The sequence below is a fragment of the Nicotiana attenuata genome, unplaced genomic scaffold (genome assembly GCF_001879085.1).
Source record: "Nicotiana attenuata strain UT unplaced genomic scaffold, NIATTr2, whole genome shotgun sequence".
Lineage (NCBI taxonomy): Eukaryota > Viridiplantae > Streptophyta > Magnoliopsida > Solanales > Solanaceae > Nicotiana > Nicotiana attenuata.
In genome coordinates, this window is record NW_017670253.1 from 819,645 (window position 1) to 836,610 (window position 16,966).

Below are 16,966 nucleotides of genomic sequence, written 5' to 3' on the forward strand. Positions count from 1 at the left end.
ATTCATCAGATTTCTATACTTTTAACTATTCTTGCATCGATCAATTCGAGGGTATTCAACTTGAGGGCTAAACTCCGTTCAACCACTGGTTTGCTTAATTTTATTGTTAATTTCTGCTACTAATTTTCGTATTCATCAATTGATATTATGTGAAATCACGTGTCCTTAAAACCACATAATAAGTTTAATTGTTATCCAATTTTTAGGGTAAACAACTAGCTAAATGCAATTCTTATTCCATTGCCAAACCAAATTCGATGTCACAAGGCCACAATTGTTCAATCATACTCTAATAACTAAAATGTACATATATGTTCATATTAAAATTCTTAACGTTCCTTTTTGATATATAGGGGCAACAATGGCAATGATGCAGCTATCATCTTGCCATTTTGCAGCTAACTAAAAATATAATACAGGAGGAAGAGAGGATAATATCACACCTCTATATATAAGCCACAAATATAAGTTGATCGTTATTTGATCTACGTGTATCTTTGGTTTGAGGGGTGGAGATCAATCTCTTGGGTCCAAGCGGATCGGTCTTGGATGTGCAAATACCAGTAGGTTTGAGCCAGCGCATCTGGGTCCATCCACCCCTCCCCTTCCCCTCCCCTGGTTTGTTGGTGCTGTTGTTCCCCAACCAACAACCTGTGCTGCGAACTCGATGCTATTGCCCCCCTGCATATTACAATTTATATTATTGCGAAGAATTGAAGTTCTATGCATTAATGACAAAAGATATTCACGATGTAATCAGGTCGCATGTAAGGTAAATACAATTAAATTTCTATTATAAGTGTTAGTAGTATTTGGTAACATAGTGAAACAGGTTATTATATGGTACAAACCAACAGGCGAAAACTCCCTCTCAAAATTTACCCAACGAAAGCCTGTGGACTGCAAGTTTTTTTTTTTTTACTATAGCTAGAAGGGATGGATGTAATCCAAGTCTAAACCAACTGCAAAACTTGTAGAGTAATATGCTTCCTGAAAATTGTTTGACTTGCCTCTCAGATTTGATTCAACGGCTTCGCCATTTGTTACACGTACGGGTGCATTCAGGGTCGGAGCTACTCACCCACTAGGAATAAAGCAAATTAACCTTTCTGTATATATATTAATATTAACTGTCGAATCTTCAAAGGTAGTTCAAATAAGAATAACTGAATCCATCACTGAATGCATTAAATGATGAATTTATGCCTCGTTGAAGGCCAAAAAGCAAAATAAAATCTAAAAAGATATCCTAACGTTGCCAAGAATGAGTTGACATTGTTATAAAGGTAAATACAGCTAAAAGATTCCTGCATCTTGTGGAATATAGAATCTTGGACAGGCAGTTTGAGAAATTCAAGAGGAAATTACTATCGAAGTAATGGCCATATATATATATATAACAAAGACAAACCGGGGCGTGCCAACGATGCCGTGGATGATGACATGCGCCACGTGTACTCCAAGAGGTTGAAACTCCTTTGCCAGACATTGAGATAAGGCTCTCATTGCAAATTTCCCACAGCCTGAGATTTTTCATTTCTCTTTAGTATCATCAAATTGAGTTGTAGATTTAAAGTGCAACAAAACGAAAAAAATAAAAGGAAATCAACCCCAGAAAATTATCACATACATAACTCAGAATAACCGGCAATGCCACTAAGAGAAGCTGAACAACCAGTAAAAAGAATTGTCCCTCTTCCTCTTTCCACCATACCTGGAAGTACCTGAGATTTTCAATTCCAATGGTCCAAACCTCATCATTCAAAACATTAGGTTAAACCAAACGGAACCAATAGCAGTGAATATTGAGTTTAACTGTATACATTAAGAGTATAAAAGATTTCTTCACTATCAGGTTACTTAAAAGAAATTACTGTATTTAGCAATATATGCACATGTGTTGGTATTTAAAATTTGAGACCTGTTGAGCGCAGTGGAAGGCGCCGACGGAAGAGACAGCGAGAGATTTCTCAAAGTGTTCAACTCTAATGTCTGTGAAGTTTGTGGGGTGCCAAGATATTGGCTGGTATGCATTGTAGACCAACACTTCAACAAAGCCCAGTGATAGAACTCCCTCAAATGCCTCTCTTATGCTTCGGGAATCTGAACAATCTATCCTGATGGCAAAGACCTGAGCTTTTTCTTCTCGCGCTATCTCATCTGCAAATCTTGATAATCTACCTGTTGGAATAAACAACATAAAACATAACTCTAGTAAATCGCACTTGTACCATCTAATTGCTTTATCGCTAGATATGAGATTCATTCTTGTTTTATTATATATACCAAGAAACAGAAGCGAATCAATGATTTAGAGTCACTAGAATGAGCGTGATCTAGTTATATGAAGGCATTTAAAATTACTTTAATCACACATATATATAATTCGAACTAAAAATAATGAGTTTATTTGAACTCCCAAAAAACCCCTCGAGAGATCTGTCTCTACCAAAAGATATGTAAGCAAGAGATGTTGATAGAGAACACTAACCTAAGTCACGGGCGAGGATGGCAACAGTATAGCCTTCGTGGGCGAACTTGCGGGCGATAGAGCGGCCGAGTTTCGGCCCCACACCAACAATGGCAGCAATATTCCCTCTGGATGAGGCTGAACTCGCCATGCTCCGCATCTTCTAATTTTGGCCCTCAGTCTTTCCGTTTGGTTTCAATTTTATCGAGCCCCAAAAGTATCTATTCTCCGTCTGTATTTGTGTACTTAGATTAAAAAAAAAACACAAGACCCACAAGGTACGAAACAGCAAAATCAAATGCAGCTACTTGTTCTTAATTAATCCAACTTCTCGATCGCTTGCTGCCTCCTAAGGAAGAGGCAACAGTTAACAAGAACGGTAGGATTAATTTACAGAGCTTCTGCATATGCAAGCGATAATCCGATGAATATTTATGTGGCGTGTATATATATATATATATATATATATATATATATATATATATATATATATATATATATATCTNTCATAGCTCGTGTAGTACACTATATAGTATGGACAAGAATACTGCACGTTGCTCACAGCTCAGCTAACTCGCTAATGATTGCGCCTACTGACAAGTTTGAATTGTATTAATTAATAACTGCCGCATGGTCCCATTCTTATTAATTCATTACAACAGTATAAACTGGAAAACCTCCATAGCTAGTTATCACATGGAATTTCATTATTTGATCCTTTCCTTTAATATTATGAGTTCTAAGTTAATTTTACGAATTGACTATATAAAAAGAAAATAATACCATCAATCCACTAAAAAGATAACTAGCTACAAGTAATTCTATTCAATAAGACCGGTCTATAAACTAAAATAAAGCACGTTACCTAATACTCCCTTTGTTCCAGTTTATGTGAACCTATTTTCTTTTTGGTCCATTCCAAATAAAATGAACCCTTTCTAAATTTGAAAATAATTTAGCTTAATCTTACAATTCTATCCTTAATGAGAAGCTTTTATAACCAAACAAATACTGTGGACCCCTTTTTGACTTGTTTAGGACCACAAATTTCAAAAGTCTTCACTTTTTCTTAAGCTCCGTGCCCAGTCAAACAGGTTCACATAAATTGGAACGGAGGGAGTATAATATATTAAATTACACTTACAATGTAAAAAAAACTATACTTGCGATGCATATCCTACGTTGTTCCTTATTTTCTTTTTAACCATCTATTTGCGATGCATATCCTATGTTTCTCATCCTTTTGCTATGTTGCTACTTGCATCATTTGGTTGATATGATCATTTCTAACTTTGTCTAATTAATCTCTTATCAACCTCATTTTTACCTTTTTCATCTGAGGGACATGTGCCTAAGAAGCTTAATGGGTCTCATAACCATCTTGCATCAATATTTTTATATCTTATCTATTTTCCTTTTCGTTGTTCTTTATTTTCTTTTTAACCACCACATTTTCCTTCATGTTTTAAAAATAATTAAATCTCAACCAGTTGTTTTTACCTTAATTTATTTTATGATCCTACCTTTTTTTTTGTACATATGAGATTTACTTTTACACGTAAAAGATTTATCTTTTACACGTAAGAGAACTAAAAATATCATTTTCTTAATTTTAAAATTGTAAAGAGGCATGATACTCAAATAACCAATAAAAAAATTGTAACAAGAAGAGAGAGAGGGGGTTGAATAAGACAATTTTATTGAAGTAACTACCGTGAAAGAAGTCCGGAAAATAATAATACATGGAGGAAATTGTTGGACGACTAATAATTTAGGGGCTATATATATTTTTTTGTTTTCTTTTCAATAATGTATCTGCAATATTCCCGTTCGAAGTAGCACTATCATATAAATTCCTCAATTTTTTTAAAATACAAAACAGGCACTAAATAAATCAGGAGGCAGGAGGCAGGAGGCAACATACAAGTCGCATCTTTAGTTTACTTTTTGAATTTTCGTTAAAGAGTTCTATCTAAAGTAGAATATGATGCTATTTCACAAATGTACCTTTTCCTATATGTAAAGTCAGTATTCTAAAGCAATTTGCATGTATTCCATTGGTTGACTGGCTAGATTTTGTTGGTTACTGCAAGTATGTCTACGATAACGATAAGCAGGGGCCTATCTAAGTCTTATATGGTACATGGTTCATCTTAACCTAGTACTTTTGATGCTAAGCATAATATATGTGTAAAAATTTATTAATATTGAATAAATAGTAACTATGAACTCATAACTTTAAAAACATAATGGGTTCAATGATAAAAAACTCATACATAAAACCCATCAAATTTAAATTCTGGATGCGCCTCTAAATGGATAACCAGTACAGGGCACGGATATATGCATGCTTGTGCGTGCTTTCGGGGCCACAATCATTCGGATATACATTTTCTTCATTGACAACTTTTAGTTTAGATCACATATCTTATTTTTTTATTATTTGATTACCCTATATATATATATATATATATATATATATATATATATATATATATATATATACACACACACGGTGGAAAATGGAGCTATCCAATTTCGTTCTTCGATGGAAAAAGTAATACCACGTCGGGAGGCAAGGACGTCGAGTGCAAGGTCAAAGCTCATTTTCAATGTCGAGGTCGATATCATTTACCGAGGTCAGAAGAAGGCATGCTTCGAGATAATACCGTTATGGTTCGATAACGGAAAGAGTGAGATACTCGCGACGGGCCAGAGATCACGGCGTAAATTTTGGAATGGATTGGTCTTCGGCAGTTAAACAACTGTCGAATATGATTTCCTACTGTAATTAGAAATGTACCTTAATTAGGACTCCCCTACTATATAAAGGGGAATCCCATTCATTTGTACAACACTGTTCACTGAAAAGAGAATATATGTACATTATTTTCTTGCTATTTTACCTACTGTTCTTCAGAGTTGTTTTATCATTTATTCTCATAATCATACCTCGAGACCGTCACGGGTTGAACTCGAGATTTAGCGTATAAACTGGTTTGATCTACCTTACTCTTTAATTTATCTATTTAATCCATTGTTTATCAATTGGCGTTGAATTAAATCTCATCCTTAAAACCACAATACAATTTTAATTGTTACTCGAGTTATAGGGTAAACAGTTTGGCGCCCACCGTGGGGCTAAGGATAATAGTTATTGTTTCAATGCTGATTCTGATAACACATGTTGATTTCACACTTGTTCTTGTCAAGTATTTTTGCTCTCGGGTTAAAGCATGTCAAACTTACAAAATGCACCCGTACATGGTGATGATGGTCTCGAACTTCACGGGGAAAACGACAATGTAATTGCCCCAGGAGCCGACCGGCTAATCTCGGCGGAGTATCGGTCGCTGATCCCGTGGACATCAGTTCGCACATTGCTCTAAATGCGGACCTAGGCGTGGACGCCGAAGGGAGTGTACACAGGTAAGGATGATCTGGTGGCCAAGGTATACATGGCAGAGAAGACGGGGGGGGGGGGGGGGGGGTAGTCTCTAGGTAATATTTGAGATGCCACAGTCTCAACAGGCCACTATTGCTCAATTGCAAAATCAACATAGGACTCCAATGTGGTCGAGCCAGAAATCACTCGCCGTGCCGAGCCAGAAATCACTCGCCGTGCCGAGCCAGTGCCTGAAAGGTCGAATAGTAACGAATCAAGGGCTGATCCTGCAATTATGAAAATGCTCGAGGAGCTCACCAAAAGAATTGAGACCGGGGAGAAGGAAATTGAAGATAATAATAAAAAAGTAGAAACATACAACTCCCGAATAAACAGATACCGGGGGCACCCCCGATCCTAAAGGGATTGGATTCAAAAAAGTTCGTGCAAAAGTCTTTTCCTCAGAGCACGGCTCCGATGCCAATTCCTAAGATGTTCCGTATGCCGGATATACCTAAGTACAACGGAACCACCGATCCTAATGAACACATCACTTCACACACATGCGGAATTAAAGTAAATGACTTAGATGATAATGAGATTGAGTCCGTTTTGCTGAAAAAATTCGGGCAAACTTTGTCAAAGGGAGCAATGATTTGATATCACAACCTGCCACCAAATTCTATTGACTCATTTGCCATGTTAGCTGATTCTTTCACGAAGGCACACACCGGGGCCATAAAGGTCGCAACAAGAAAATCGGACGTTTTTAAGATAAGACAAAGGGAAAACGAAATGCTAAGAGAGTTTGTATCTCGATTTCAAATGGAACGCATGGAGTTGACACCGGTCACAGATGATTGGGCCGTTAAAACTTTCACCCAAGGGTTGAACGAGCAGAGTTCGATAGCATCACGACAGTTGAAACAAAATTTGATTGGGTATCCAGCTGTAACTTGGGTAGATGTGCACAATCGATATCAATCGAAGATCAGGGTGGAGGACGATCAATTAGGAGCACCTTTACGTTCAGTACATCCAAACAGGTTGCAGTCAAAACCTCGAGAGACGTCGACAAGGAGCCAAGGTCGAACAACCATATATCGCAAATTGAAGGAACAATGGTTCAGGACGAAATTCCTCCTCGAATGATCAAAGGAGCGATTGAGGGCAGAATTCTCGGTGACTTATGAGCAAAAGTGGTTTTGATAAGCATGCCAATCCCGTGGAGGCACCTCGTTTATCGGAGTATAACTTCAGCGTTGACGCATCGGGCATTGTATCGGCAATCGGCAGGATCAAAGATACTAGGTGGCCCAGACCCATACCGACCTATCTTTCCCAAAGAAAGCCAAATTTGATGTGCAAGTATCATGGCACGCACAGTCACAAAACCGAGGATTGAAGGCAACTTAGGGAAGAGGTAGCTCGTCTATTTAACGAGGGTCACCTTCGAGCGTTCCTCAGCGATCGAGCTAAGAATCATTTCAGGGAAAGGGATGCCAACAGGAAAAATGAACAGGAGGAACCCCAGCATGTCATTCATATGATAGTCGGTAGGGTCGATGTCCCACATGGACCCGTATTCAAACGCACTAAGGTGTCAATCACTAGGGAAAAATGAACCCGAGATTATGTGCCCGAATGCTCCTTATCATTCAACGATGAAGAAGAAGAAGGCATCTCTCAGCCACACAACGATGCTCTGGTAATTTCTATCTTATTAAATAAAGTTCATGTTAAGCGTGTTTTAGTGGATCCAGGTAGCTCGGCGAATATCATCCGATCGAGGGTCGCGGAGCAACTCGGCCTATAAGATCAAGTTGTGCCCGCAGCTCCGGTCCTAAACGGCTTCAACATGGCTAGTGAAACAACTAAAGGGGAGATTATTTTACTAGTGAATGTAGCTGGAACCATTCAAGATACCAAGTTCCACGCAATCGAGGGCGACATGAGGACAGTTCCTTTGACTCTCCACCAAATGATGAAACTACCGACGTCGGACGGTGTGAAAATAGTTTACGGGGAGAAGCATGCTGCAAAGGAAATATTTGCAGTTGACGAGGTAATACCAGTATCGACGCTATCAACCTCGGAAATGTCGAGCATCAAAGGTAAATAGGAAACCAAATAGTAATCACAGCCACCAGCCTCGACCGAATCGGGAAAGCAGGAGATAGAAGAAGAAGAAGAAGAAGAAGAAGAAGAAGAAGAAGAAGAGGAGGATTTTTTGACCCCTCGAACCTTTATTGTTCTCGAAGACTCTAACGCCACCAAATCAGCCGTCGAAGAGCTGGAACATGTTATACTGATCGAGTATTTTCCCGAACGAAAGGTATACCTGGGAACGCGGTTAACCCCCGAACTCAGGAAAAAACTTATTTGATTTCTTATTGATAACATGGATTGTTTTGCTTGGTCCCATTTAGACATGATAGAGATCCCACCGGAGATAACAACACATCGGCTAAGCCTTGACCCTAGGTTCAAACCGATGAAACAAAAGAGAAGGACCCATTCTGAAGTAAAGCATGCGTTCATAAAGGACGAGGTAACTAAACTTCTCAAAACAGGGTCCATTCGGGAGGTGAAATACCCAGAATGGTTAGCCAGTGTAGTCGTAGTCCCTAAAAAAGGGAACAAACTTAGAATGTGTGTAGATTACAAAAATTTGAACAAGGCATGCCCTAAAGATTTTTTTCCATTGCCTAACATTGATCGCATGATCGATGCCACGGCTAGTCACGAGATCCTTACCTTTCTTGACGCCTTTTTCGAGTACAATCAAATTCAGATGAATCCGTAAGACCAGGAAAAGACCTCATTTATCACCAAGTATGGAACATATTGTTATAATGTAATGCCCTTCGGGCTAAAAAATGCAGGAGCTACTTACCAACGCCTAGTAAATAAGATGTTCGAAGAACAAATAGGTAAGTCAATGGAAGTTTATATTGATGACATGCTAGTATAGTCCCTGCGTGCGGAGGACCATTTGGCTCATTTGCAGGAAACGTTCGAGATTTTGAAGAAATATAACATGAAACTCAACCCCGAAAAATGTGCTTTCAGGGTCGGTTCGGGCAAATTCATGGGCTTCATTGTGTCGAATCGTGGGATCGAGATCAACCCCGATAAAATTAAGGCCATCGAAGACATCACCGTCGTGGACATCGTAAAAGTCGTGCAGAGGCTAACTGGACGGATAGCTGCTTTAGGCCGATTTATCTCGAGGTCATCAGATCGAAGCCACAAATTTTTCTCTTTACTCAAAAAGAAGAACGATTTCACGTGGACCCGGAGTGCCAACAAGCACTAGAGGGATTAAAGCAATACCTATCGAGCCCACCACTGCTTCACACTCCGACGGTAGATGAGAAACTTTACTGATACTTGGTAGTAACAGAAATCACGATAAGTGGTGTCCTAGTTCGAGAAGAGCAAGGTATGCAATTTCCCATTTATTATGTAAGTCAAACCTTAGGAGAAGTAGATACTAGATATCCACACTTAGAGAAATCAGCACTTGCATTGATAAGCGCTACTAGAAAGTTAAAACCATGCTATCAAAGTCACCCCATATGTGTGTTGACCACTTACCCACTCTGTAATATTTTGCACAAGCCCGAACTTTCGGGTCGATTGGCCAAATGCGCTGTCGAACTCAGTGTGTACAATATCGAATATCAACCACGAACGACCATCAAGTCTCAAATTTTAGTGGACGTCGAGGCCGATTTCCCGCCAACCCTTATACCCGAAGTTGAGAAGGAACTCTTGTTAAAATCGGGCACATCATCGGGGGTATGGACCCTTTTCACAGACGATTCTTCTAATGTGAAGGGATCCGGGCTAGGCATCGTTTTAAAGCCACCCACAGGTAGCACTATTAGACAGTCTATCAAAACTTCGAGGTTGACTAACAATGAGGCCTAGTACGAGGCCATGATTGTTGGTCTCGAGCTAGCTAAAAGCTTGGGGGCAGAAGTCATTGAAGCCAAGTGTGACTCTTTAGTGGTGGTGAACCAAGTAAACAAAAGCTTCTATGTTCGAGAGGATAGAATGCAAAGGTATTTGGAAAAACTGCAGGTAACTTTGCACCGCTTCAAGGAGTGGACTTTAGAAGATGTACCTCGAGAAAAAAATAGTGAGTTCGATGAACTTGCAAATTTGAGATCATCGGTCCAGGAAGACAAGATCAGCTCGGGACTGTTGTCCAACTATTGAGATCTATCATCGAGGAGGGTAATGCTGAGATAAACTCTACAAGCTTGACCTGGGATTGGAGGAATAAATATATCGAATATTTAAAGAACGGAAAGCTCCCATCTGACCCTAAAGAGTCAAGGGCCCTACGAACCAAATCTGCTCGATTAACGTTGGATGAAGATGGAACATTATACATAAGGACATTTGACGGACCTTTGGCGGAATGTTTAGGGCTGGGGGATACTGATTATGTTTACGAGAGGTCCATCAAGGCACTTGTGGGAACCACTCCGGCACCGAATCTTTGATTCACAAAATCATTAGAGCAGGGTACTAATGGGATAACATGGAAAAAGACACTAAGGAGTTTGTTCGAAAATGTGATAAATGTCAAAGCTTCGCACCGATGATCCATCAGCCTGTAGAGCAACTTCATTTAGTCTATCCCCATGGCCATTCATGAAATGGGGGATGGATATCATCGGCCCTCTGCCAATGGCCCCAGGTAAAGCTAAATTCATTTTGTTTATGACTGACTACTTTCCTAAATGGGTGGAAGCACATGCCTTCGAGAAAGTCAGAGAAAAAGAAGTTATAGATTTCATCTGGGATCACATTGTGTGTCGATTTGGGAAACCTGCCGAAATAGTATGCGACAACGGAAGCAATTCATCGGCAGAAAGGTAACGGAGTTCCTTAAAGAATACAAAATAAAAAGGATATTATCGACGCTGTATCACCCAAGCAGAAACGGACAAGCCGAATCGACGAACAAGACTATCATTCAAAACTTAAAGAAAAGGTTGAACGATGCTAAGGGGAAATGGAGAGAAGTTCTTCCCGAAGTCCTTTGGGCTTATCGGATGACATCGAAGTCCCGCATGGGGGCAACCCTGCTCTCCTTCGTATATGACTCTGAGGCCTTAATTCCAGTCGAAGTCGGGGAACCTAGTGTCAGATTTCGACATGCAACGGAGGAATCTATCACGAGGCTATGAATACTAGCCTCAAACTATTGGATGAAAAACGAGAAGTTGCCCTTGTTCGGATGGCTCCACAGAAGCAAAGAATCGAGATATTATAATAGAAAAGCCAACCTTCGCCACTTTGGAATCGGGGACTTAGTTCTAAGGAAAGTCACCCTCAATACTCGAGACCCAAACGAAGGAAAACTAGGCCCAAATTGGGAAGGACCATATCGGATCCTCGATATCATTGGAAAGGGATCTTACAAACTTGGTACAATGGAGGGCGAACAATTGCCAAACAATTGGAATGTATCACTACTCAAACAATATTATTGCTGAGGTATGACTCTCTCTCTTTTCCATTTGTATTTGATACTAACTCATTGCATGTGTTCGAATGAAGAGGTCGAGAAAACTCTTCAACACGAAGACCTTAGGTTTTAAGGCACGCGTTGCACTCTTTTTCCCTTAAATCGGTTTTTATCCCAAATTGGTTTTTTCGTCGAGGTTTTTAACGAGGAAACAATTCTATGATACCTGAGGAAATTTTAGCAGCATCCAAGGCTTCTTTACAATCAACCTCTAATACTGGGGGCATCAACCTCGGATGTTATATTTTCGAGAAAGATACTTCATGTCAAAATGTCTCGATAGGGAAACATTGTAGTGGGTCAAACGGTCAAATGAACCGCGTCCAAATAGATTAGTCGAGCCCTAATGGCAAAACATGTACGTATATATGAATTATTCAATGAAACTCTCTTTCTATATCAAACACTTTGTGTCTCAAAGAAAATTTGCTACTATACGAGCTCCATACTTATGATTTTGTGAAATGGCTCAAGGGCCAAGCGCAAATATACCTAGAACGCTCGGCGACTGTTGTCGACAATCAACATACACAATTTATCTAAACTCGAATTCATAAGACCTCAAAGAGGCGCCCGTCGATCTATAGGCCAAGGCCATCATTCTCGGGGACTAACACTTCGAACAAGTTCAAAGTGTTATTGGGGAATAAGCCAAGAGGCATACCCAAGTCTACAGCCAAATTAATGCGGCTCGGAGACGTCCAAATCCTGCCATCACAATAGACCTTCAAATTCTTTGAAAAACCGGTTAAAAAAAAGGCTACCCTCGGCAAATAATCAAAAAGGGCTTCGATAAAATCAGCCCTCAAAATACCTTAAGAGGTATTAAATTATCTAACACAAACATGCTAAGGCACAAAGAGCAGAAGGGTTTCGATCAACATCGAACCGTCAAATAACCCAATGGGTAAAAAAATACACACTGAGACATAAAGAAATTTTCACTAAGTATTTTAAGCAAAAAGAGGGGAATAGTAGCCATCTTTTAGAGGCCATATCGGCTCGATCTAAAGAAGCCTAAGGGACAATACACTTACGAGTTCGAGATCTTGTTCTCACTCCATCCGAACCCAAGGGTTCGACTATCCCGAGCCCAAATAAACAATAACTTGATTATGGCTCGGGGACTCGCCGTTATCCGACACAAACCCTTAAGGGTCATGGTAACTTCGAGGAAGCCACTCGAGACCAAAGCCTCGAACACACCGTTAAAAGCATAAGAGGAGCCCATATAAACAATAACTTGATTATGGCTCGGGGACTCTCCTTTATCCGACACAAAACCTTAAGGGTCATGGTAACTTCGAGGAAGCCACCCGAGACCAAAGTCTCGAACACACCGTTCAAAGCTTAAGATTGTGCTAAAAAAATTTACAAGGCAAAAGACACATTTATAATGATCGGGGCATTCAAGAGAAACTTTCTTTTATATATATAAAAAGGGATATGTACAAGAGACCGTCAAAGGTCTTACAAAAAAGAAAAAGAAAATAAAATCCAAACTATGCCCGTGGCTGGTTTCTACCTAGGGAGCAGCTTCTCCTTCAGGCTCCTCATCTTTATCAAACCCATCCTGGCTGCCTTCATTGCCATCATGATTGTCGGAGGAGAGAAGCAACCTAGCATCGGCTTCAAGCACTTTGGCTTGAGCTATCTCTTTAGAGAGGTCATAACCTCGAGCATGGATTTCCTCGTGGGTCTCCCTCCGAGATTGGCACCTCGCCAAGTCATTACTCCATCGTTCTCGATCGGAGGCCTTCCTTATCTGCATTTGAGCAGCCTCAACATTAGACAAGTATACGGCAATAGACTTGTCAGCCGAGATTTTCGTCTCCCCGACTTCTGCCTTGGCCTCAGCAAGCTCGGCTTCGAGCTCCTCGATCCTTTTGGCTTGGGCCATACTTTTCTCTTTGACCCCCAGAAGTTGGACTTCGGCCAATAACAATTTGGCTAAGGAGGCCTCTCTTTCCACAGCAAGGCGGTCCATGTGCTCCTTCCACCGATCGCAGTCAGCATTGATTTGATCGACCTCCCCTCGGAGCAGCTCGATCCTCTCCAGTTTTTGCTGGAACTGAGATACTGAAGTATTAGCTTCGATAGTTGAGTCGAGTAGACCGTGCTCTTTCAAACTAATAGTTACCTGCACATCTAGATCCACTCCTTCCTTACGAGCCTGGGCCATTCCCAAATCGGGGGTTTCCATTGCTCGAGCCTCCAAAATTGCCCTTCAAAAAATTGAGGGCCGGGCAGCGAATCATCAATAGTGATTTCCCCGCGCAAGTCGCTAGGGGCACTCTCTCCTTTCAGAAGAGCCCTACTACCGGACCCTTCGGGCACACTCGCCGTTTGTTCGTCACGGCAGGAAACCTCTTCTGCCCTCGATGACTCAGGGACTTTACTCGGAGTACCTTCCCAGATCTACTACGGTCCAAGGATGAGTCTCCTCGACTGTCACCAGCTCAGCTACCTTCGAAGCCTCGACGCTTCCTCTCTTTGTAGGAATCAGCTCGCAATCGGCGTCCTTCCTCTTCTCCTCTTCATCTCGTAGATTTTGGGCTACGCCAACAGAAATAGCAGCAGAGTCGCCCCTTGGCCTACGAGCCATGCTCTTCTTAGACTCTGGGGTATCAAAAGGTGAGGCCCTTCTCCTCTTCTTGTACTTGGCCGGTTTGGGAACAACCTCTTCCCCAGGCATGCCCGGCCTCAATTCAGCAACATCTCAGAGGCTTACATAGAAAGGAGTCAAATGTGTGTGAAAGAAAATATTTCAGAAAGGGGCGTCGTAAGCATGCAGGATAAACTTACCATTGTTTTTAGACTCCCATTTACCCTTCGCCAGGTCACGCCAGCAGCGCTCGGCGTAGGAGGAAGTTGCAGCCAGCTTCTGAACCTAGTCTTCGAGGTCGAGGACCGCGTGGGTCATCTAGACAACCACTGGATAATCTATCATGCTTCGAGCCTGGGGGCGAGACCGGCACCTAGTGCCTCAACTATCCTTGCGTACCATTTGCGACTAAGAGACTCTGAACATGTAATGTCATACTTTGGCCATGGGCCATATTACAAGATAATGTCGATGCAAAATATAAAACTAAATAGAGAGTAACGCTGACTAAATGTCAACATAAAGTTGGGCCGGCAAGGCCGTCATAATTACTACAACTGACAAGCCAACAAAATATATGTACATGGCCTACAAGCCCAACATACTGCACTAACTGATAGGATATGTCTACAAGCCTCTACAAATAGATGTACTGTGATTGGATCAAGGCCCGGACCTACCCATTACCTATCTACATATATACACAAGATGTACACAAAACTTCTAGACCCGGCAACTTCGAAGGACGGGGAGCTTACCGATAAAGCTGAACCCGGGCAACACCTACTGAGGAGGTCTACCCGTTTGTCTGTCTGTCTGGACCTGCACGCATGAAATGCAGCACCCCCAGAAAGGGACGTCAGTACGAAATATTGCACCGAGTATGTAAGGCAATATACTGAAAGCTGAAACTGAATTGATAATATAATAACTGAAAGCACTTGGGGGTCAAAGATAATCTGAAGATATGCTCACCTGCTAATACTAACTATTCTCTCAATATAGTAAGTAATATAGCTATATATATATATATATATATATATATATATATATATATATATATATATATATATATATATATATATATATATACACTCTGCCGTAGTAGGCTCGCTCATTAGTGCTCGACCATACTAGGCTCTGTATCTCGGCCGACTGGGCTCACTCATAGGCACTCGACCACAGTAAGCTCGGTATATAATTTGTCATATGATCAGATGTTGCCCAATAGGGGCCTGCCCATCGATTATAGCTCGATGGTCATGAAAATACTGTAATATTGTATATATAGACTCTCTACTCTCTTGACTGGAAAAAGGATATACTCAAATGAATATGAAGTCCCGATAAAGAGAATATTGTAACTTACAAAACTAGAAAAATATACGTAAATTCCGGGATATGGATTTTTCTTTATGCTTCGTTATCAAACTCGTGTTATTACGAGACCATGCCAAAATGAAATAAATAAGGGCTTAGCCTTAACATGTCTGGAGTAGAAAAAAATCCGTATGATGTTCTTGGAAAAGGTTGCCCCGTACTCTTTTAGAACCATAAAATTTTACGTTGCTATAATTTTAATAATTCTCGTTCGATTTTTGTGTAGGAATTTGAAGAATCACGTTCCTAGTGTAAGGTTTAGAATCTGATTTGAAGTGTTTTTGAGAATGAAATTTGTTAAAAAGTATAAGAATGGCTAATGCCCCCCTTTCTGATTGTAAGGATTAGTTGAAGATTTTGTAAGAAGTCTGTTTTGACCTAATGTCTGATTGTAGTATTTTTTTGCGTTGAAAATATTAGCATGAGGTGTATTGTAATTAACACCTTAAATTGCCACCTACCTGACATGATAATGAGTCATTTGGTTTGGGTGGTGGCTTGCCGCCGCATAGGGTGGGGGATGGTTTTTTAATCTTATCCTATAATTAATAATTAATTAGTTATTATTCTGCTACTCGATAATTAACCAATTACCCACATAATTAAAAATTATCTCAAATTACTTAAAATTCTACTAATTTTTTTAATACACTTTATAAATCATACTATCACGATCATATGGTGCCTTGTATGGTACTAGTCCATAAATATCGGTTATTACCGCTTGACCCGTATTTTATCCCAAATCATACTAAACTCATTTTCTTTAATTCGTGTATGCTTTATCCTCATGGCACTTACTTATCTCCTTGTTATAAATAGCATAAATATGCTAACCTCAAGATAATCTCATCCCCGAGTCTATGTCAATTAATTGAAGACGAAACTATAACGTACGAGAAACGCGAGATGTAACATCCTTCCCCCCTTAGAAACATTCGTCCTCGAATATTTACTCTTGGATACCTTGGAAAATTTTTTCCAGAGTCTCCTCCATATACTAGACTAAAACCAACTCGTCCGCAGCCAGAAAACATACTATGCATGCCACACTTGGCCTCACATAGATGTCTATTATAAATTCTGAACGTCAAAAATAAGAGCTTACCTGAGGACCTACTGGCCTGAATAGGGATGTGCTGAGGTATCCCATCTCGAGCCATATCTCTAGTTTGAAATATGTGGGGGTATTTACACTTCATTTCTTCCTCCGCTTCCCACGTCATCTCTTCCACATTCTTGCTTCTCCATAAGACCTTCACAGAGGCTACCTCTTTATTCCGTAGCTTGCGGATTTGTAGATATAGGATGGCAACCGGAATTTCCTCATATGACAAGTCCTCTGTAATTTGTACATCGTCCGTGGGCACCATTCGGGTATGATCGCCAATGCACTTCCGCAACATAGATACGTGAAAAACCAGATGGACAAACTCCAATTCCGAGGGCAATTCTAACTCATAAGCTACTTGGCCCACCCACCGAATTATCCTATATGGCCCAATATACCGTGGGCTAAGTTTTCCTTTCTTACCAAACCTCATCAGACCTTCATAGGTGACACCTTTAAGAATGCCC

General features: G+C 40.5%; 1 protein-coding gene across 1 annotated transcript; it reads right to left on the reverse strand.

The window, feature by feature from the left end:
• Positions 1-220: 220 nt before the first annotated feature.
• On the reverse strand, positions 221-2,907 carry LOC109236743 (3-ketodihydrosphingosine reductase). The gene is made up of 5 exons (XM_019402960.1): positions 2,492-2,907; positions 1,922-2,181; positions 1,631-1,724; positions 1,412-1,523; positions 221-681 (listed from the first exon to the last, which is right to left on the reverse strand). The coding sequence occupies exons 1-5, from the start codon at positions 2,628-2,630 to the stop codon at positions 486-488; spliced, it is 801 nt and encodes a 266-aa protein (XP_019258505.1). The 5' UTR covers positions 2,631-2,907; the 3' UTR covers positions 221-485.
• Between the last annotated feature and the right edge of the window lie 14,059 nt (positions 2,908-16,966).